The sequence below is a fragment of the Myxocyprinus asiaticus genome, chromosome 45 (assembly GCF_019703515.2).
Source record: "Myxocyprinus asiaticus isolate MX2 ecotype Aquarium Trade chromosome 45, UBuf_Myxa_2, whole genome shotgun sequence".
In the NCBI taxonomy this organism is placed as follows: Eukaryota; Metazoa; Chordata; class Actinopteri; order Cypriniformes; family Catostomidae; genus Myxocyprinus; species Myxocyprinus asiaticus.
In genome coordinates this window covers 23,437,649-23,461,915 of record NC_059388.1, presented here as the reverse complement: position 1 = coordinate 23,461,915, position 24,267 = coordinate 23,437,649, and the positions used below count along the sequence as shown (strand labels likewise).

At 39.6% G+C, this 24,267-nt stretch overlaps 1 protein-coding gene across 5 annotated transcripts in view; it reads left to right on the top strand.

The window, feature by feature from the left end:
• LOC127435484 (coiled-coil domain-containing protein 136-like) overlaps positions 1-24,267 on the top strand; it is a 43,785-nt gene that overhangs the window by 14,590 nt on the left and 4,928 nt on the right. For 3 of the 5 annotated variants that reach the window (XR_007896235.1, XR_007896234.1, XM_051689029.1), the window contains exons 3-8: positions 8,057-8,371; positions 9,398-9,472; positions 12,145-12,456; positions 15,527-15,644; positions 17,183-17,459; positions 18,599-18,733. Coding sequence is in view for 2 of the 5 variants with exons in the window: in XM_051689029.1 (XP_051544989.1) it covers positions 8,057-8,371; positions 9,398-9,472; positions 12,145-12,456; positions 15,527-15,644; positions 17,183-17,459; positions 18,599-18,733 (1,232 nt within the window). In the remaining 3 variants the exon portion in view is untranslated. Of the gene's footprint in view, positions 1-8,056; positions 8,372-9,397; positions 9,473-12,144; positions 12,457-15,526; positions 15,645-17,182; positions 17,460-18,598; positions 18,734-21,733; positions 21,849-24,267 lie in introns of all 5 variants that reach the window. The other 2 variants (XR_007896236.1, XM_051689028.1) reach the window with 2 other exon arrangements.

The window sequence follows — 24,267 nt, the reverse complement described above, 5'->3', positions numbered from 1 at the left end:
GGCCGGGAGCACTGGCAACAGCAAGGGAATGGCCTCCATGGCCGAGAAAGCTGGAGGCAGGACAGGGATAAGACCAGGGTGGGCGGCGACCGCTGGTGAGGACCAGGTTGGATGGTGGCCGCTGCCAAGAGATCAGCCGCCTACTGACAGTCCACAGCAGACTCAGCTGCCTCCTGGCGAACAGCAGCGGGCTCGGCCACCTCCTGGTGGTCAGTAGCGTAGTCGGCTGCCTCCTGGTGAACTGCTGGGCAGAAAGAGGCAGTGCCATTCTTCCTCCTCCTCCTCTTAAAGGTCATCGGAGGACTGGGGACCTGGCAGGTTGGGAGAATGGAGCTGTCCAAGGAGGTAGGCTGCCCACTGTTAGGGGTTATCCACTCCTTCCGATGGTGCACATAGCTCACAAACTCCCAAAATGAAAGAATCCCCAGCCTTCCCATCTCCCAGGGCCGAGGGGGTCCTTAAGGCAGGTGTTGAAAATGTCCTTAAGCCCAGCTTCCTTGAAATCCAGCCCATCCGCCACAATAAGGAAGTCACAGGCGAAATCTCTGACATCACCCTCCCCTTACCGGAGGGAGCAGGGCTGGTTAAGCTGGATCAACCGCTGGCTGTTGGAGTTTTCTGGCTGGGAAACGGGAAGAGGAAGATGCCCATTATGCCTCTGCAGAGTCCAGTATTGGCCAGTTCGTTCTGTCAGGTTTAGCAGCAGGAAGGGCGGACTCAAGTGCAGAGTGTTACAATGGGCTTTATTTAATACAAAAATATGCAAAAAAACACCCCAGAAGGGGAAAAAACACAGTCCAGGGTGATAAACCAGATGACGGGCTGAGCTGGAGCAAGGAACCGACAAGAATACAAACGAAACACAACTGACAGAGACCCAGCAGGGGACATAAACACAAGAAACATCCCACAACGAACTGGCAAAAGAACAAAGGGAGAATAAATAGAAGAGAAAATAAGGAGAGTAACGAGAAGGGGCAGGTGAAACTAATGAACTAATAACAATGCAAACAAGAGGGCGGGGTTTCACTTAAGACAGCACAGACACGAGTGCACATGGCAATGAGAAAACACAAAGCTAAGTGCTAGTGTCAGGATCCAGCCACAAAAACTATAAACAAGATCAACCGAATTGGTAGGATCCTGACACTAGATACACAAGACAGGCACAAACACAGAAAGACAGGTGACATGATCCTGACACAACAAAACCTCAACTAGAGAGTCAGGATTCTGACACTGGCATATAATATCATGGGTACAGCACCACATTTATGTTTTCTTTTCATACTTCTAATGCTTCCAATGCAGAGCCATTAGAATAGTCATATTGAGAAAAATTCTTCATTTATACGCTTAAAGTACATTACATTTTAATTTTACACAATACATTTTAATGTGGAAGGGACAATGAAACATTTAGCTGAAGCTTCTTAACTTTAGCTTTTGTTGGTGTTAACGTAATATTGTATATTTGTTAACCACGTTTTCATTTTTCCCCAAAAATGTTTAAATGGATAGTTCACCCAAAAATTTAAATTCTCCCATCATTTACGCACCCGCACGCTATCCCAAATGTGTATTATTTTCTTTCTTCAGCTGAAGATTTTTAGAAGAGTTATTCAGCTCTGAGGTCCATAGAATGCTCCAAAATTCACATAAAGGCAGCATAAAAGTAATCCATAAGACTCCAGTGGTTAAATCCATATCTTCAGAATGATAGGATTTGATAGGTGTGGGTGAGAAACAGCTCAATATTTAAGTCCTTTTTTACTGTAAATCTCCATTTTCATGTTCACATTCTGAAAGTGAAAGTGGAGATTTATAGTAAAAAAAGGATTGGAATATTGATCTGTTTCACATCCCAAGGTGATGCATCACTTCAGAAGACATATATTAAACCACTTTTATAGTATGGATTACTTTTATGCTGCCTATATGTGACCTTTGGAGCTTCAAAGTTTTAGCCACCATTCACTTGCATTGTATGGACCTACAGAGCACAGATACTCCTCTAAAAATCTTTGTTTGTGTTCAGCAGAAGAAAGTCACACACATCTGGGATGGCATGAGGGTGAGTAAATGATGAGAGAATTTTCATTTTTGGGTAAACTATCCCTTTAAGATAAAAATTAAAATAATAATTGGCGGATTCACTGCAGTACCCCCATGAACCCCTAGGGGTCACGGACCACCTGTTTAAGACCCTTGGTGTATACATTTAGCAATGGGCTTTAATGTAGAGTAGAATGATAGGAGGATTTATAAATTACTGGCTCCTCCCTCATTGAGATCAAGTATCTTTGATTGGTTGCTCATGTTATTGGCATGATGATTGACAAAAACAATAGAAAACAGAAATAAATAAATACATCTGCAATGTAAAAAAAACAGATAAGACAAAAAGGTAAAACACATACAGAGAGAGAGAGAGAGAGAGAGAGAGAGATTGATGGGAAAAAAAGGGAGAGAAATAACCCTGCAAGACAAAGATGGAGAGTCACTCTGACATATACACGGTGTCTTTCTTTGATTGTTGCTGTTTTTGTTATGTAGAGAAATTGCACTGGCACTCCGCCAGCACTGCAGGACAATCCCAAAGCCACACTTGTGATATTAATGATATTAATCCACACTTAAGTCATTACCCTTACTTAATTTAATTTGAGAATGTTTTTTACAAGCAATTTAATCTATTTCATTCAAATTAAAACAGTTTAATTGAGCCAGCATAATTTAGTTGGATTAGGTCAAATCAATACAATATAGTTAGTTTAACTCAACTTTATTAGATTCATCTAACTTATATTTTTTTTATGTTGTTAATTTTATTAATTTACTGTCTTATGTTGGTCCAAATTAAAAAAAATGTTTTTAATCATTATTATATGCCAGGTGAGCAACTGTAAGGACAGTGAGACACTGTTGCACTGTCAGTTTGATAGCAACTACTTACAGAGCTCAGCAACATTCATATCAATCATCACTTGAAAGTGCAAGTCCATCCTCAACCAAAGCACAAGCACCAGTCTTCCAAACTCCAGCCAAACAAACACTACTTTAAAAAAATTATAAAACAGAACAGTAAACATGAACGAAACTCATCCTGTTCTTATCTTGCTCAAAACTGCATAAAATAACACTTAATTTCAACATTTGTTCACACTATCTAGTCCCCTGCAAAGCATACTGGGAAATGGAAATCCCCTGGCCAATTTCATCAACGCTACAAAAATATTCAGGTAGAATTGAATATAACATAATGAATTTAAGTAAAGACAAAATGTTCTAGAATTGTGTTACTTTGGTTAATTTTAATTAAGTAAAGTGAACAACCTGCAAAAATCCTCATGAGCTCATGAGAACTCAAGAGAGGGATGAGAACTATGTTTGTATATCTATATCTGTGAGTCACGACCAGGATACACGTTTAATGACACTCACAAAATTATGATCAAATATGACACTCCAGACATGGTCTGAAATAAATTTGATATCATTTTATGATATTAAAATGGTTTGATTGTTATCTCCAAAATACCAAGTGCTCATTTGCAAATTAATTGTGTTAGTTGTTTTGTAAGTCAATGATCTGATTTCATAGTCTGGTTTATGCCCCAGTTTGATACCTTTTCTTATATTCTACATTTATTTATTTGTGCTAACAGCACATTCTTCTATCATCAAATTCTAGTAGCTAAACTATTCTATGTATGTTCTACATTACGAACAAAGAGGCCTATTCTTGGGCTGTTTCCATAAGGAATGGTCAGACACAAACGAAAATAACAAGAATCTGGATTAAACAGGAAGTGTTAGCCATGGCACATACAGCGTGTGTGGTGTTGTGTTACTAGTGAGAATGTTTTGGTCTACATGTGTTTCTATGTGCTTGGCATTCAATTCGATCATGACCCTGTGCAATCAAAATGAGAGTTTTGTGGCATGTAGTCTGTTAGCTTTGTTAACTTTAGAGTAATGCTCAGTCCTCACAGAATAATTCATAGCTCATATACGCTGGATAAAGCTGATTGGTGCTATCAAAGCTGCCAGTAATGCAGTGTGCTCAAGACCCTGCCTGTACAACTGCTTCAAGCCTGTGTGTGTGTGTGTGTATGAGTTATCCCACTGGTTCATTATTATTTGATAGATGTTTGAAAGACTTTAATCTGTAAAGCATTATCAATAATAGAGAACAGGGCTCATTAGTGTAGGATATAAAGTGTATACCATTCAGGATAAGAGGAGGAGAGAGAGATAAAGAGCCAACAAATGAAAGGAAGGAGAAAGAGGAAGTAAAGAAGAGAAAGAAAGAGAGAGGTATGGAGGGGGAGGAATAGCTGGCAAGACAATCCTTTAGTTTCTGCTCCGACAGATTCTGTTAATCCCACACTGGCATCTGATGTAAGAGGATCAGAGAGGTAAATCGTCTAGTCAGGTTTGGCATCGCCAACTGTCTCCTGTGTCCTGGTGTGTGGAAGTCTGATCGATCTGAGTTTGGCAGAGCAAGAGGTTCATGCCAGTGTTATTACACATGACAGGATTTATAGGAAAAATATATGTGTTGATAATTATTTATCCCGGAATATTCCTTTAGCTTTATATATACTATATGTAACTATTTATGTAATATAACTCTATATATTACTGTATATGTACAGTATATAATATATATCTGTATATGTAAGTTGTCGTTATTTATTCACCCTTATGTCATTATGCTTTTCTTTCTCTTTGGAACACAAAAGTAAAGCTTTTGAAGAATGTTCTTGCCACTCTTTTCCATACAATGAACGCGTACAGTGACCATGGGCGGCCAAGCTCCAAAAAGAAAAAGAAAAAAAAAAGCACCATAAAAGCAGTCCAAAAGCAGTCAAAAAATTCACATATTCAACCTAGACACATTTTATATAAATATATCAAATCTATAAATACTTATTCATTCATTTGCATATAGAGAGATCAGGCTTGCGTAATTGGCTAGACATTTAGATGGCCTGGTTAGATGCCTTTATTGTAAAGTGTTACTGAAACACCTGAGACTAAGTTGATACTTAAACAAAACATGACTGTGCAGTCATTTGATCTCTGAAAGAACAACCGATGAGCAAAAAAATAATTCCTCTTGGTCTGTACTAAAGATAAAAACTGGAACATTCAATATATTTGAGGTCTGTTAATAAGCCTGAACAAAAGGAACTAAAAGGTTCAAGGGAGCATCATTATAATGTCGTTAATTTAAGTCAGTTTGTCTATCTTAGTATACAGTATGTAACAGCTTTTTATATCAAAACAAAATGTATCTAACTGGTTTTATTGGTTCTTCGTCTCTTGTCTATACCCATCCCAACCACTAGAGGACTCTATAGGTCTCTTGACTTGCAGTATTTCGGTGCACTGCTACTCTGTGGACTGATTACTTTGTGAGACTGTGTGTGTGTGTGTGTGTGTGTGTGTATGTGTGTGTGTCTTTTTTTGGTGAGTAGACAACAGGTGAAGGCAGAGGGGCAATTAATTGCACTGTGGGTTTGCCTTAATCCTTAAAATAGCAGGCACTAGGGCCCTGATGGCCCTGGGTGGGTGTTTTGATTGCCTGAGGGGGGTCTGGAGGTCTGTCAGGGGTTGAGGGAGATGAGAGTTGGGGGCCGGCAGGTGAAGAAGAGGTTCCCTCAGATGAAGGTGGTGGAGTGGGTTAATTGTGTAGGAAACCACAAGGGACAACAGGTGGAGGTTGGGGGTTGGGGTCTGGGACATGCATAGCTACACATCCTCCTTTCCTAGTGAAGAATGTGAATATGAGATCAATAGAACTATAAAGGAATGGTTCACCCAAAATAAAAATACTGTCATAATTTACTTGCCCTCATTTCATTTAAAACCCGTAAGACTTTTTTAATTTTTTTATGAGGAGCACAAAAAGGATGAGCAGTATGTCTTTTCAATACAATATTAGATGATAGTGCCTCACTTTAAAGCTTAAAATAGGACCCAAAATATAATAAATGTAAGCGAAGCATAGTTCTAGTGGGCAGCTGTACATCATCATCAGGCCATTATCTAGGTAGCTCCTAGCCAATCATATATCAGCCCTTGCTTTTTAAGTCTGCTTACAATCTATCACATTGCAGTTTTAGTGTGCCAACACAGCAACATCCACCTCCCCACTGCCACCAGTTGAGTTTCGTTGTGCATAGGGGTAGGCACCTCGTCCCCTGCCTCATATCTCCGCCATAACCTTACGTTTCGAGTAGCAGTTTCATCGGACTGCCAGATTGGGCTACTGCCAAAAAGAGACATTACATTCCTGTGATTCATTATTCATCAAATAAATGTCATGCCAACTTTACTTAAGTCAGCCAGTCTTTCTGATAGAAGTAGTGCTGTCAGTCGATTACAATTTTTAGTTGCGATTAATCGCATAATTTTTCATAGTTAAAATTTTGAAAGTGCTGAAATTTGACTCTATATATACAGTACTTATTTTCTTGTCAAAATGCATTTTTTTCCTTTTTAGGAAAAAAAGCAAAACAGAGGGGCCTGGGTAGCTCAGTGGTAAAGACGCTGGCTACCACCCCTGGAGTTCGTTAGTTCGAATCCCAGGGCGTGCTGAGTGACTCCAGCCAGGTCTCCTAAGCAACCAAATAGGTCCGGTTGCTAGGGAGGGTAGAGTCATATGGGGTAACCTCCTCGTGGTCGCTATAATGTGGTTTGTTCTCGGTGGGGCGCATGGTGAGTTGAGCGTGGATGCCGCGGTGGATGGCGTGAAGCCTCCACACGTGCTATGTTTCCGCGGCAACGCGCTCAACAAGCCACGTGATAAGATGCGTGGGTTGACGGTCTCAGACGCGGAGGCAACTGTGATTTGTCCTCCGCCACCCGGACTGAGGCGAATCACAACGCAACCACGAGGACTTAAAAAGCACATTGGGAACTGGGCATTCCAAATTGGGAGAAAAAGAAAAACAATATGTGACAAAATAATTCATTATTAACATTTTCCAAACAAAGCCTTCCACAATATAAAGATAGAAATGCACTAAAATAGCACCAATTAAAGTAACATTAAACGTTTTCCAAAGTCTAAGTGGAAGTTTGACTAATTGAAAGAACTAGTCCCAACATAGGTTGCACATTCATTGCAATGGGCATTAAATCTCTTAAACTCTTATCCTCTGCAATATAAATCAGCCAGCAGACTGTGGCTATCCGCTACATCAATCATGAAGCCGCTTTCATGATTCGAGTTAGGGCATCAACACCAGCGGCAAGCGCCGCTTAGATCTCCACATGAAAAGTGCTGCAGACAACATCTCATTCTGCGTTTTGGTGATAGTTAAGACTTGACCTGCTTCTGTGGTAATTAAATTGCACCTTACAGAAGCTGCAAAGTATATATTTTCTGTCACAAGTCCCATCTGGGCTTGTTTTCTACGTACAAATAACGTTAAGAGTTCCTTTTGCATTGCTGCTGTGTGTGTGTTGTGGTGTGTGCGTCAGTGTAATGGCTCCAGGCAGACATATCGCAAATGTTCTGCCCTTTTCCCACCAGTGTTTATGCTGGTTTATGTTGTATTAATCGCGATGAAGAAAAATTAACGCGTTAAACTTTTTGAATTAATCGCATGTGTTGACACATTCATTTTGACAGCTCTAATAAGTTCATGTGATTTGTGCATCCTATTCCAAGTTGTCTGAAGGCATACGATAGGTATTGATGAGAAAAAAACTAAAAGTTAAATCATTTTTCAGTAAAAAATCTTGACATCCGATGTGGGTTCATAAGTGCGACTACTGATATCTTGAGAGCAGTTTTGGACAATGACCAATATAATGCTTATATTTATGAAATTAAAAGAACACTTAGCACTTACAAACTATACAATATTTACTCAAAAACTATTTAAGTATAGACTTCTGTTATTTGGCCAAGTGGGCATGGTAATCTCACATATCGGCCAATCAGAATCAAGGATTCCAGAGAGCCGTGCAATAAGCTGATTTAACTTGTTTATCTGTAACGTTGATCTCCTTTTCTCTGTCTCTGTTTCTACCTCAGATGATGTGTGCGACCTGAAAGTGGAGCGGCCGGGCATAGGCAGCGAGATGACGGCCAAAGAGCGAGGGTCACTGGAGGAGAACGAGGAGAGAGAGCTGAAGGAGGTGGAGGTGGGAAATGGAGAGAAGGGACAGGAGGATGAGCGAGAAAAGAAAGAGGTAAAAGCGGAGGAGGGAAACAGCGAGGAACCGAAAAGAACAGATGAGGAAGATGAACTGGAGGTTCTGAGATCACAGATGGTACAACTGCTTTTGGAACTGGAGGAGACCAGAGAGGTGTCACAACGACACGAGGAGAGCTACAACGAACTTCAGGGTGTGTATACATATGTTTGTGTGCTTCATTTATTACTAAAGATAGCTACGTGGGGGTTTTAGTGGGTGTGACATCATCACCGGGGAGTACCATCTGAGCATGTTCAGCTGTCACTGTCCTGCAGACCACCTGTTCCGCTTTTCCTCCTGAGTCACTCATAGACCCTCACACATAGTCACCCAAACCCTGATAGCACACACACCCTGACATCTATTTGATGTCAATATGTCTGTAAGACGTTTCCGAATGTCAATAAAATGTTCTGCAGATGTCTTTGAGATGTTTATGATTTAGAATGTTTGTAAATCTGACCTTTTTAAGATTGGCCGGACATTTTAGACCGAAGCACTGAAGTGCATTTACATTTTTTGAAAATGCGTCTCGAGACGCATCCCGTTCCATTTGTTGCGCTGTGCCTAGTCGTTTTTAATGCAAGAATGCATTCGGTCTGAACGGCCCCTAAGTTAAGTAGATGACAATGTCTCTTCTATGCACAGATATGCACACACATTCTTGTTTTTGTTTTTTTCACCCAATTTGGAATGCCCAATTCCCAATGCGCTTTTAAGTCCTTGTGGTGGCGTAGTGACTCGCCTCAATCTGGGTGGCAGAGGACGAATCCCAGCTGCCTCCACGTCTGAGACCCTCAATCTGCGCATCTTATCACGTGGCTTGTTGAGCGTGTTGCCACGGAGACATAGCACGTGTGGAGGCTTCACGCCATCCACTGCGACATCCACGCTCAACTCGCCACGCGCCCCACCGAGAACGAACCACATTATAGCGACCACGAGGAGGTTACCCCATGTGACTGTACCCTCCCTAGCAACTGGGACAATTTGGTTGCTTAGGAGACCTGGCTGGAGTCACTCAGCACACCTGGGATTTGAACTAGCGAACTCCAGGGGTGGTAGCCAGCCACATTCTTGGTTTGTTAATATTGTAATGACCTCTCAGATGCCAATAATATGGCATTGTAAATCTTCAATAAATCTTGTATTTTCATTTTCCTTTTTTACTTTCTAGGTCTTTTGGAGGAAGAACGGCTGGCAAGCGCTCACCAGGCCGAGAGCTTTACAAGACAGATCCAGAGACTTCAAGGTATCACAGTTCACAGATACGCACTGATACAGAAAAAATGTTTTTTACTGAAGAGTCACTAAGCAGCTGTCTTATTACATTTGAAATATTTAATAACAGCTGTATCCATTGCTAATGGATAAACATTCTTAATATCACACTGTCTTATGATTTCATCACAGACTGTCTGTGTTTTGAAGTGGGTATTCATACCTCTGTGCTGAATTAAACATGGAAAACATTGTCTTCATTAAATTACATAATAAATTATATATTATTAAGTTATTGTTCTCTGCATATCACATATCTGTTTATTATGATGGAGATTACCTCCATTAGAGACATGCAGACTAGTAACTAGCTAGCACATGGACTTCCTGTGGCACAGACATTCTGTGCCTATCAAATGGGAGTAGAGATGGCTAAAATGTTCATGTGAACATTCCAGCATGTAGGAGAATTCGATGGCTACGGGAAAAGCAGTGAGGCTGGAATGGTTATTTCTTTCCCCAGTGACTCCACTCAGTGCTACAGTGCAGAGACTGCAGTGTAATTGAATTAAATGAACTGTGAAGTAATCCAGGATTTGCAGAAATGCATTGGCTGCATTGTGGTACAACCATGAGCAATGTAATTACAGATGTAAATAACACAATAAATCACTCATAGAATCATACTTAAACTGCTGCATAATAGAAAACAATATTCTTCATTTTAATCACAGTCTATGCCAGCTGTAGTGTTTTACTAACCGTATTACAAACTTGCTAGAGTGAGACTGATTATAGTTTTCCAGAAAAGCCCCTGTGGATTAAAATTCACACTTTGCGTGGTTAGTTTTGAGAAGTTGTGACATTTTGTTTACCTCTTGACAGCTGGCCGTGCTGAGTGATTTCCTGTAATGAGACGTGAAATGAAGGGCTGCATTTTTTTCACTTCAGAAGTCCTCATTGGCTTTCTGTGACGGGGCTGATTAAGGACCACAAATGGCTTTTATTATGTACTGTATATACTCAAATGTCACATGCATTTTTATGAGTTAGTTGACAGCAGACAAATTTACAGAAATGCATGCCCAAATACACACACATGCAACGTTTTTGATTAGGTGAAAACAGGAAAAGTTACTTTGATATTCAAAGTCAAAGAATTCAATATATAAAGACAAACTGAGGCAAATCGTCCCTTGTGTCACCAGTGTGTCTGTTTTTATGTTTTATTGTTTTGCTTATTTTATATTGTCTCATAAGTCCCCTCATAATTCACCAAACCAACACATCTTTAAATTGTGCTCTTAGCACTTAATTAATATTGTGGGTTCAATTCAAGTTGAGCTCAATCAACAGTATTTGTGGCATAGTATTGATTACCACAAAAAGTTATTTTGACTTGCCCCTCATTTTCATTAAAAAAAGCAAAAATCATGCTTACAGTGAGGCACTTACAATGAAAGTGAATGGGGCCAATCTGTAAATGTTAAATTACTCACTATTTCAAAAGTAGCCACAAGATGTGAACAATATGTGTGTTAACATGGTTTTAGTGTGATAAAATCACTTACTAACTTTTTCTATATAAAGTTATAGACATTTTTGCAACTTTGTTGCCATAATGATGAAATTTCAACAAACCCTATACTTACTATATAAATGACAATTTAAGCAACTTTACAGCTCATATAATATGTGTTTTAACAGAATGAAAGTCCTTTTATAAATGATAAGCTTCACATTTCTGCCTTTAAACCCTCCAAAAATTGGCCCCATTCACTTCCATTCTAAGTGCCTCACTGTAACTTTGATTTTTACTTTTTTTAAAGAAAAGGAGGGACGAGTCGACATATTTTTGGTGGTAATCAACATTACGCCACAAATGCGGTTGATAGAGCTTAACTTGTATTGAACCCGGAATATTCCTTTAAAATGAATCTAATTTATTTCCTAGTAACTTTAGTAAAGTATTCATTTTACTAACAAAATACCATGGTATTTCTCTCTTTTTTCCTTTTTTTTTTTTGTACATGGTAATGTGGTAATGCCATAGTTTATTCATTTATTTATTTTATATTTTTATTTTCTCCCCAATTTGGAATGCCCAATTCCCAATGTGCTCTAAGTTCTCGTGGTGGTGTAGTGACTCAATCTGGGTGGCAGAGGATAAATCTCAGTTGCCTCCACGTCTGAGACCGTCAATCCACGCATCTTATCACGTGGCTTGTTGTTACCGCGGAGACATACCGCGTGTGGAGGCAACTCACAACTCACCACTCGCCCCACTGAGAGCGAGAACCACATTATAGCGACCACGAGGAGGTTACCCCATGTGACTATATGCTCCCTAGCAACCGGGCCAATTTGGTTGCTTAGGAGACCTGGCTGGAGTCACTCAGCATGCTCTGGATTCAAACTCGTGACTCCAGGGGTGGTAGTCAGCGTCTTTACTCTCTGAGCTACCCAGGCCCCCATGCCATAGTTTCTTTGACATGAACAAGTACCTTGGATGTAAATACCATTGTATATGAACACAGTAATCATTCAGTACCATGATACATATCAAAGCACCATGGTGTTCCCATCCAATACATCACTGTACCATTTCCCCACTACAGTAATTTTTTTGTAAGGTTTCAGTAGAAAAACAAAGTTGGTTGATGTGACCCTCTACAATGTTTTGTCCTGGTTTCTGACCCATAGCCCAGCTGCGCTCTGTACAGGAGGAGTTGGACAGCCTGGAGGAGGAGAAGGCCAGCGAGCTTTGGGAGGCGCAGGAGGAGCTGCGTGTAGCACAGGAGGATGTGCAGGAACTGCAGCAGGCGGCGGAGGAGGCCGCAGCTGAGCGAGAGAATGATATCGCCCTGCTGCAGGAGGAGCTGTGCCGTCTGCGTGCTGAGTTGGAGCGCCTGCGTGGCACCACGCAGGAGTATGAGATGGAGTTGACCACGCTGCGAGCTGAGATCACCATGAAGAGCCAACACAGAGAAGAGCAGGAGAAAGCAGGAGGAGAGGGTCAGTTCTGATACAAAATGCTACAGAGTTCGTTTTTGGCCTTTTTAATCTTTTATTGATACAGTAAGTACACAGGAAATTATCATGGTTCCTGTAGCTCAACAGGTCATGGGTTTGATTCTCATGGAAACACACAGACTTATTCGATGTATAACTGAATGCAATCTCTGAATTGCTTGCTTTGGATAAAAGCATCTGGCAAATGCTTAAATGTAAATGTGGAAACAGTTTGGAGGGGGACACCAGCATGGCAGAATCCCATTATGAACAGTATGCAAACGTCCAAAACACAACACGCATTCCTGGTGTTTCTTTAATCACAAATCAGTGATAAAAGTCACTGCCATCCTCCTTAATCATTAATGTCTCTATTCAAAGTCAAACTAGTAATCAATTTTAAATGTTCTCGATTGTGAAAGTCAACACATTGAGAAAATTTGCTGTAATCTCTTACAGGAGTAAATTACCTCTAATAAAGGTAAGATTGTGCAGCAGGGCAACATTTGAGTGCAGACCTTGCTATTTGCTAATCTGCAAATAGCAGGCCGGGCCCATTATTCCATGAGTGTGTGTGTGAGATATCTGTGTGCCTTGGCACAATCTTGCCCCTTATGTCAGTTTGGATGTGCCAAAATGCAAAAGCTAAGTAGCCTGAAATAGTGCAAATGCATTATTTTTGTTTTCATTTTCTTTATGCAAGAATCACAGTTCACATCGCATACATAATTAATCAATAAACAGCAAGAGTTCTGCTTGTATTCATAATGTAGTGTTTGTACACACATACACACACACACATATACACACATACACATGGGAACATACCATAGACTTCTATGCTTTTATATAAAGCTATTTATAATTACTACAGACTGACCCTAACCCAAACCTGACCACTAAAGAAATCTTTTTGCATTTTAGAATAATTAAAAAACAAAAAAACAAAACATTTTTTAATTTCCATTAAAAAAGTTTTGTCAGATTTAGCTCACTTTTGGGAACAATTTTGTCCCAAACTGTGGCTTAGTATGTACGCACCCTCACACAAACACCCCTGCACACACAGTTTTAAAAGTTACATGTGCTGTTAGATGGTAGCAGTACTGGAGTCACTTTTTCCAGACCACGACCTGTGTGTTGGACTGCTTGCATGTGTATCTGTTTGCCAGCTGAGATTTCTTCAGCAGAACTTTCCTTTATATCACACAACCTCATTCCAACAATATGACAGTCACATTCTGATAACAGATAAACCCAGTGCAGCTTCACAGACATTTCATCATCGTCTTTTCTTCCCTGTTGCCTTTCTTCCCAAAACAACACATCCAAACATGACAGAAACTTTACATTTGGGCTCTGATATTACCCAGAGTGCATTGCCATTGACAGATGTATGTGTATTACAACTGTTGTGCATTCTTTCAAGGTTTGAGTGCCTGCATGACATCCCTACAGAGTGCAGGACCTCCATAGAGTCTCATTTGTCTGAGATGTAATGCTAGTGTTAATGTCTTTCTCTGATTTCTGCTCCCTTGGTGCTGTTTACTTTACTATATTAAGATCTGTAATAAAAACAACATACCAACAAGTGCTGCTGGAGGGGCCATGCACTGATCACAGAACAGTGTTGAACAAAAACACATCAGAGACTTTGGTCAAAGGTTTAGTTGACCAAAAAATGAAAATTCTGTCTGCATTTTTGTCACTCTCTTGTTGTTCCAAAATGTCTTTCTTTCTTGGAACACAAATATATAAAAAAAAATGTTTTTACATTTCGTAATTTCTTTTTTTATTTTTTATCCCCTTTTCTCCCAATTTGGAATGCCCAATTCCCACTACTTAGTAGGTCCTCGTGGTGGCGTGGTTTGTCACCTCAATATGGGTGGTGGAGGACAAGTCTCAGTTGCCTCCTCTTCTGAGACCGTCAATCCACGCATCTTATCACGTGGCTCGTTGTGCATGACACCACGGAGACTCCGCATGTGGAGGCTCATACTACTCTCTGCGATCCACGCATAACTTACAACGTGCCCCATTGAGAGCGAGAACCACTAATCGCGACCACAAGGAGGTTACCCCATGTGACTCTACCCTCCCTAGTAACCGGGCCAATTTGGTGAAAATGGACCACTATAAATTCTTCTCCCTGCCCAGTAGGTGGCGATATGCACAAAGAATGCGAATCCCCAAAAAGAAAAGAAGGTGAAAGTGGAGTTTTATTGTAAAAAAGGACTCAAATATTGATCTGTTTCTCACCCACACCTGTCATATTGCTTCTGAAGATATGGATTTAACCACTGGAGTCATATGGACTACTTTTGTGCTGCCTTTATGTGCTTTTTGGGCCTTCAAAGTTCTGGCCACCGTTCACTTGCATTGTATGGACCTACTGAGCTGAAATATTCTTCTAAAAATCTTCGTTTGTGTTCAGCAGAAGAAAGTCACACACATCTGGGATGGCATGAGTGCGAGTGATGAGAGAATGATGAGAGAATTTTCATTTTTGGGTGAACTATCCCTTTAATGCATTTGTTTTCCATCTGGTCGTGTCAGGTGAGGTACAAATGTTAAAGAAGTTGTTTATCAGTCCATGCACTTCCATGGAGACTAGTTGCAGGGTTTGGTGTGTATTTAAGGCTCTCTGGTGAAATGTGTGATTTTTCACTGCTACAGAAATTACATGTCTATATCCTAGATATTTTATGCTTGTTTAATGGTCTGAGATTAAATTATTTTTGTATAACCTGGCCTTTATTTTACTTTTAGACAGTGGTTGAGTTCGGAATAGCATACTGCCATACCAAAAATACTATATTTTGTGGTATGTAGAATGTATACTGTGCACTGTATCCAAAATATTACAGTATGCATGGAAGAACTGGATGACCAATTGCATTTCCCCTAAATATGATGACTATATAAATACTGTTTCACAAAAATAGTAGGCAGTATTGTACATACTTTGTAGTATGCAGTAAGCAGAATGCTGCTATTCCATTCCAAAGATTCCAGTCTGTTTGTTTTTTTCTCTATTATGACTGACATCTGTTCTTGTGTTGTGATCGGACAGGTGGGGTGGATCAGTTGGTGGAGGAGTGTCGTTCTCTGAAAGACGAGTGTCAGATGCTGAAAAACGACAACAACCAGCTCTCTGAGAAACTGGAGATGTTGGAGCAACAGAGAGCCAGGTGATTGGGCAAATGGCCTGTCAGTCAACCACAAATGAGCAATCAGTCAATGAATTGTGCAAACTCTTGTCTCTATTAATAATGTGTGACCTTTGAAGCATTTAGTCATAATTTGTCTAAGTGGGCACTGTCACTAAAACTGTTTAGCAGCTATGAAAGTGTATCATAGAAACATGAAACGTTATTAACGGTATAGTTCATGTTATCCACGAGTTTTGAGAGTAAGATGAAAAAAGGCGCAAGTAGGCTTGAATAAGTTAGAGCTATTTTAACTCAACACTTCTGCGAGTGTCTGAAATTGACTTTAAGTAAAACAAATTATTCCATAAACACGCTGTCAAGTTTTTCAAATTAGATATTTTAGCTCAAAAAGTCATGTTTATGATGTGTATAAACAAATTAAACTTCTGTTAAAGAGGCTCAACTGGTTTTGCTTTAGGATCCAGGTTTACATTGGACGTCTAGTGACCACCTAACACAGTATCTAAATTGTTTATCATACAAAAGTAAATAAAAATGTCCTTAAAATCAGCCTTTGAAACATTTTAAAGGAACGTTCTGGGTTCAATACAAGTTGAGCTCAATCAGCAGCATTTGTGGCATAATGTTGATTACCACAAAAAATCATTTTGACTCGCCCCTCTTTTTCTTGAAAAAAACAAAACAAAATCGAGGTTACCATTAGGCACTTACTATGTAAGTAAGTGGGCCAATCTTTGGAGGGTTTAAATGCAGAAATGTGAAGCTTATACTTTTACTAAAAGCACTTACATTAATTCTTCTGTTAAAACTCACTCTAAAGTTGTCAAAATCATAATTCTTTGGGTTTTAGGGTTCTTGACTACATCGTCATGGCAACGAAGTTGTAAAATTGGCTAAACTTTACACAGAAAAGGTTATAAAGTGATTTTATCACACTAAAATCATGTTAATACGCATATTGTTCATGTCTTGTGGCTATACTTTTGAAACAGTGAGTATTTTAATGTTCAAAAGTTGGCCCCCATTTACTTCCATTGTAAGTGCCTCACTGTAACCCAGATTTTTACTTTTTTTAAAGAAAAGGAGGTGCAAGTCAAAATGATTTTTTGTGGTAATCATCAATATTATGCCACAAATGCTGTCGATTGAGCTTAACTTGTATTGAACCTGGAATATTCCTTTAATATAACCTGCCCAATTTATCTAGCATCTACCAAGTGACAGATGAATGGCAAGAAAATGTAGCATTTTATTGGATGCACAGCCTTTTTTGCCAACAACAAAAGATGTAATACATGTAATTGTGTGTGCAACTATTTCTGTATGTGGGAGAGAGAGTCAGAGACACAGCGAGAATCTGAAAGAGAGAGATAAGATAGAGTTCTAAAATTTTGAATAAATGATGAAGAGAAGGAATAGGTGATGAATACTGCAGTGCAGCTGTCACAGACACATGCTAAAGTTAAAATACAATACATCCATCATTGCATAAACATGCACTACAACATGTGCATCCATCTAGAATAAATGTGCATTTTCTGTTTTCATCCTGATAGTTCCACTGACTCATATCTGGCCCTGAAATCAGAGAAGAATGATGGAGAGAATGACATAGAAAACAATGGAGAAAAAGAAGTGAAGGTAGAGGGTTTCATCAGCATGCTGGATGTAGAACAAGGTGGGAAGTGGGTAGACGCTTATACCCAGAAGAACATCTCGTTTGAGGGGAAACCTGTCACCCCAACGGGCAGGAGTGGAGGCTTCTCTGAGGTGTTCTCCCTTAGAGATCAGCTTAAACAGGCTGAGGAGAAAGCATCACAGGTTCAGAGACAGGTATAGTACATCCACAGACTGGCTTGTACAGTCACCAGCTTGACTGGCATGACCAGCAAAATCTTGCTAGTAAACAGCATGGCTATATAGGTCCACCTGGTAGACCAGCACCAAAACAGCACTAACTACAACATAATCACACAGGAAATCGACATTTTACCTGCCAAATGACTGACAAGCGACTTTCCCCATTTCCTGAATTACTGACCCGTGGCACTACTGATAGCATGTTGCACAAGCAATCTATGGGACATGAATTCTTGTCCCATGGAAACCAGGAAGTAATCGCATGCACATAAACAATGGAGAGCGTGATTTGAAGGTTGCATTTTCACTCTAAAATTTTACTCCACTGACGGTTAGGTTTGGGGTTGGGGGTTGGGTTAGGTTAGGGGATTAGGTTAATAAAAAAAGCATACCTGTTGACTGTGTTACATCATATACAGCTAAAAATACAACTAACGCCACATTGTGGACATTTCACCTGGAAACTCAAGTCAGTGTAGCTGCAGGCCGAAGATCTCCAAATGGGGTGGAATCTCCAAAAGAGGGTGGGGTAACTCTAGAAGGGGGCGGTGTTACTCCAAAAGGGGGTTGCTCAACTCCAAAAGGGGGCATCGCTCCCTATATCTTTGCTGCCAGTTTGGAGTTCCCGTCCCTTTTTGGAGCTCTGCCTGCTGCTATATCCTTCTCAAAAAAACTGGTCAACAACACTCTGGCTTCGGCCATTGGGGACAGTGGTTAAAATTTCGGTAGGAACAGACCGATTTCAGAAGCAATACTTTCTAACTGCCGTATTCATAGTGTGATCATTCCTTCTAACTAGCATAAACCAGTCTGTACCAGCATGGAAATTCTTGCTGGTCTAAGCTGGTCTTTTCTGCAGAGGTGACCTAGATATATAGACCAGGTCAAATAATTGGCCAATATTTTGAAACTACTGAAATAATGACTATAAACCCACACCTGTGATCGCAGATTTCATATTAATGCGCAAAGCTGCTTACATTGGTTGACAACCGGAAACTTCAACATGTAGGGTTTTGAACGTAATTCTTGGCAGAAGTTTGTTTATTCTGATTATTATTAACAATACACTTTACTGCTTATTGAATATTGGTGTCTTTATAATATTGCAGTGTGAGGGTCTAAAAGGAGAGCTTCAAGAACTGCAGGGGCTCTACGAGAGCAGCCAGCGGGAGAGGGCGGAGCTGGAGGCGGAGCTACAGCAATGCAGGGCGGAGCTTGATCGGCTGGCTGGGAGGAAGGCTCAGGTGAGGGGGTCATCAAGGGGTCAGACATCAGTCATAACACACTGCTTTCTCCCAAATCCACAACAACCATCACTCAAGAACTCAAGAACTTCAGACGGTGATTTTGGAGCGTGTGAACTAACTTGGATAAAAATGTGACCTCAAATAAATCACTGTACTGTGCACATATGTTGACAACAAACATACATTACTCACACAGCAAGTAAGGTGAGATATACTCAACAGAATGACACCATGACTCCATTGATGTACATGTTTGTCAGCGTTTGAAGGCTCTCTGTACGTGACTAATGTTTGAATGTTGAATTGACCATCTGTCAAACAGCAGTACTTGTCTTTCAAAGTGCATCATGTTTTAATCACACTGTCTAACTAAATCACTTCGGTTGAGTGTGTCTGTTTCACCTTGGGTTGCTTTTTGCCCTGTCGCACACATTGATTCTGGGCTGTGTGTGTTTTCACGTCTTGTGTTTGTCGAATCTCTTGTAGCTATCATGTGTAGCTAGTTTTCTTGATCCACTGTAGATTAGAAGCAAACGAATTAAGCTTCCCTAATCTGCTTGTGTGTGTGTCTACAATGTGCACTGACATAGAGAGCTTTCCAACCCCTGTACTGTCTAATCACAATGACTTAGAATGAGTCTTTCAAGGCCTAATTAATTCCCCAATCAAATTAGCACTCCAAATTTAACCACAGGGAACATTTTTCCAATCAAAGAGTCTGTCCAGTCTGAGTACCGTGTCCCATGTCAATCATCCGTCCTCCATAGTTGTAGTTTAAAGGCCCCGATATACTTCCGGAGAAGGTACTTTTCATTTTTCGTTCAGGGGTAAAAAGAAGTTTGAAACAGCCGAGCAACGGCATACTGTTTGCGAACATTCAGACACCTGCCACACCGCTGTGGGAGGCGTTTAGAAATACATTTAAATAAAATGAGGCACAAGACTACATGCAAAACCTTAACTAATGTGACATTAAAATGTGTTATCAATGACATTTTGCCTAATTCTATGAGTAGAATTCACATGAGGTCAGTAAAAGAAGCTGTTTTAACCACTCAATGATAATAAAGTAATATATATATATACAGTAGATAATGTTTAATTTGTCTTGTTTACATTCTGAATTCGTAGCGCAAATGCGCTAACACTTTCGCGGCCATAATATGCGCTGCTTACGCTCTGTTATTGTAATTTATGATGACACTGATACAACTGCAAAGATTGGTGTATAAAAGAGTGTTTATTGGCAAAATACAGACAAAAGAATGATGATAAGAGAGGCAAATCTTACTTTGGGCATGTTCGCTGCAGATTGCACATGAGTGAATGGGCACTTGAGAGTATTTGAGTAGATTTGATTCCTTTTGTAGACCAATTAAACAAAAAAATAAAATCGCATGACATGGTCTTGGAAAATGTCTCTATGCGTACAGATGTAGGTAAATTTGCACCAGCTCGCTAATTACTCTGCACGCCGGTGTGTTCATGTTGACTGATCTTGACTGACTGAATGCTGTGAACGGGAATTAGCTGTCAGCCTCAAAGTAGGTGGAGCTCCAGGTCACACCTACCGATGACGTGGACCAATGGCAGTAAGAAGGTGTTTAGCAGCCAGTAAGCAATTTTCCTAAAAGTTTGCCCCGGCCACCGAACCACCGAAACGAACTCAAAAACACCTTCTTTTTGGCCAGATTTTGTTCTAAATGACGTCACACCTGTTTGTTTTTCAGTTTCGTTTAAAGTATATCTGGGCCTTAATTGTGTGGTTAACCCCTCACTCACACTGTTCTGCTCCCTACAATTCCCATGAGTCTTTTAAAGGAATGTTCTGGGTTCAACATAAGTTCAATTACCACAAAAAATTATTTCAACTCGGTTTGTAAAAACATGTTGACAGTTACACACTTACAAACTACCAGTCCACATCTACTTATTCTTTTATCATTACTGTTTTTCACATTTTTAAATAATAATAGTTAAGCCATTAAAACTATGAAATAACACGAATGGAAGTATGGGAATTATGTAGTGATAAAAAAGCGTTGAACAAATCAGAACTATCTTATATTTTAGTTTCTTCAAAGTAGCCACCCTTGGCCTAGATTTTCAGCCTGGCACACTGGGCATTTTCTCAACCAACTTCACAATTCATCTGTGCAAAACTGATTTCAAGCACTTAAAGCCAACACAAAAAATTTCCATTAGGTGTGTTGAAACTTTTGACTGGTAGTGCATAGGGGGCAAACATACAATGATTTCTGTCAATGTGCTTTTTGTTTGTTGTTTTTCTGTGATAATCAACATCATGTCACATATGCAGTTAATTGATTTAACCCAGAACATTCCTTTAATAGAGTAGGTTGGGCTGGCAGTGTGGGCAAGGATCTTTAAATGCCAAGATGGTGACCTAGGCTCTGTTCATTAGCCGGAGGGTCAAAACGAGCACAAGGTTTCCATTTTGTGTTTAACCATCTTTGCTGTGTATCTAATCTCGGTGTATTTTCCTGTCTCCCCACTCCCCCGTGGTCTTTCATTGCTTTGTTCTGTTGCTTTCTGACCACTAAACACCTACATACCATAAACAACCATACGCTCTCAACGCACACTGCACAATATCAAATTCCAAACAAATTTGATGATTCTTAATAAACTGCTGGCATATCTATCTATCTATCTATCTATTGATCTATCTATCTATCTATCTATCTATTGATCTCTCTATCTATCTCTCTCTCTCTCTCTCTCTATCTATCTATCTATCTATCTATCTATATATCTGTGTTTTGGTCTCCCTTTCATCCTCCCACTTTTCATTCTTTCTCTCTGTTACTTTCTTTTAATTATTTTCCATGGTTTTATTTATCTGTTATTCGACATGTGCACAATCCTCCCATGTGTAACCATTTCTTTGTTGTCACATTTTTTTCTTTTTTTTCTCTCACCACCTCTTCCTCCACGTCCTCTCTCCATCCCTGCACCCCTTGTGTTTTTCCTCAGAGCTCCACTCCTTCGTCTGAGTCCCTTATTCTCTCCATACCCTTCATAGGAATGGTTGTAATAATGGGCCTGATATGGTGCTGCTGGAAGGAGCTCATGTCCTAAAGGGGGAAAGGTATGGCTTTGCCTTTTCTTTCTCTAAGAGTACAGAGACAAACCTTTTTTCCCTCCTGAACTGTGAAATTAATCTCTATCCTGGTCAGAAATGTGACTTTTTATAAGCCATAATGAACGGTCGTAAATGTAATTCTGAACAAGCCTGTTTGCCTGTTGGACACAGTGCCTGATTCTTTACAAGGGCCTTTTATGGATGTGCACATTGTTTCACAACCCTAGTTTTCCAGTCTGTTGTCCAGATATACAGTCTGACAGGACACTTATTCTTATAGACACTTAGACTTAATTCTTGTTTCAAACTTGCAGGACATGTTTGTGGCAGAACTAAAGAAGACTAAAAAGGTAGCACACATAAAATACTTTGGATATTTCCTGTGGTGTGACATGCTATACAGCATTTTGCTAATTGTTTTATAATTGTTTTATACTTTTTTTTAAAGTAATTTGTCACACTGCAGGACTATTTAATATTAACTATCGAAGGCGAATTGTTCATTAATAATGTTAAACAAAATGGTGACCTAAAAATGGACCTAAGATGTATACTTTTCCCTATACATTTATATAAAACTGAACCTAAAATCATGATGTTGATAATAAAAACTGAAGTGATTCCTGCCTGAATGCAGGTTCAAAACCTACCTAAACAGAGCAAAAACATTCAAGATTCTGTACATAGTAAAGGAAAAAAAAAAACATGCAACGCATGTGTTTTTAGAACATAGCCAAATTAGTATGTACTCTTGTAGTCTTGTGCAAGGAAATCTATAATACCTGGAGAAAGCTACCTGTGAGCATTCCTATTCATCTCAAAGTTATTTAAATATTTTTTTAAACCAATCACCTGAGCTATAAATGGCATGTGGCAAATTAATCTGATGCCCTGACATGCTCACACTGTTGATTGGCTGATGGCACAGCAAGAACATGCACAGTCCCAAGCCCTTCATTGGCAACTACCCTGAACTGTGTCATTCAAAGCAGCAGACAGGGGAAATAAAGTGTATTTAATGCTTCAAAAAGCCACTGTCAAAACATATATTATCATAATATTAAATCATTTGCTCTATGCATTGCCTGCAAACTAATTTATTTAGTCCGAATACACAGCTACTTTTGAATGGCAATCAATTGAGAAAGATGCTGTTTGTCAGTAAAATATTGCAGTTACGGCATCTACCAGCAGGGGCTGACTGGACCATGCTAACCAGCCAAACCTTGACCCCTTGTTTGGGACGGCAGAATTGTATTCATCATGCACATATTTCTGATGTTTTTGTTGGATCATAAAAGGAACAGTGGAGCATTGCCACCCTCAGTAAAACCAACTCACATGACATTCAGTCATATTCAGATATCCTCTGAGATTTCCAAAGATTAAAATCCCATCCAAAACACATGACACAACTCTGATTTCAACTGCACTGCCATATGATGCCAACACACACACTCACACACACTTACACACTTCTTTGATTCCTCTGGACAGGCATGTGGTTTCTTCTGCCAATCTTACAACACCAGATGGAGAGCGAGAAAGAGAGAGAGAAAAAGTATTAGAGACTATCTAAGAGTGAATGTGTGATAGTGATTGGAGTGTTTACTGGGTCATTGCTCTTGGCTTTGTATCTTTCCAGGTTTTGGAATGGGTATATTTAGCTCTCATGTCCAGTGCTATAACAGAAGATGATTGGAAATAAAAAACAAGTACTGAGAAGATGAATTAAAACCACTTTAGCCGTTCAAATGTTAACCAGATCAGTTCCGTAGACTACATTAGGGTTGTGCAATATCGTGTAGATTTGTGTGTATGTGATTATTTCAGTTTGTGAAATGCCAAGATGAAAAACGACAAAAATATCAAAGCCCCTTTGTTAGACAAAGTATATGGATTTCAAAGGTATAGAGCCTATGAAATGGTTTGACAAGAACAATGTTCTTTTCTTTGTTGATGTATTTCCTATTAAAACATAAAGTTGTGGGCTGGTAACTTTATTTTATACAGCCAATTGCATTTTATTGGACAAAAATTGGTTTAATGTAAAATGAGCTGTCAATGTGTTTGTCCATTTTCTTAGAAGAGAAAGTCAATTTTAATATATATCTGCTTAAACTTTTAGGCAGCCTGATCTCATGAAATTTACATGATAATGGCAACATTTTTGCAAACCAAAATGATATGCTGTATTACATGTTCGGATGCAGTTTCCTTGTGAAATGTCCAGTGGGGGGTGCCACAAATGAGTAAAATTATGTTGTTATCAAAAGAGGTTTGTAAAGTGAATTTTATATGGATGTTTTAACGACCAACACCTAAACATAAACAATAGTGTCTTAAACGATAAATGAGAGGTGAACAAATCAGACATCCATACGCTTAACCTACACCTTAACCTAAACGATTCAACACGAAAGCA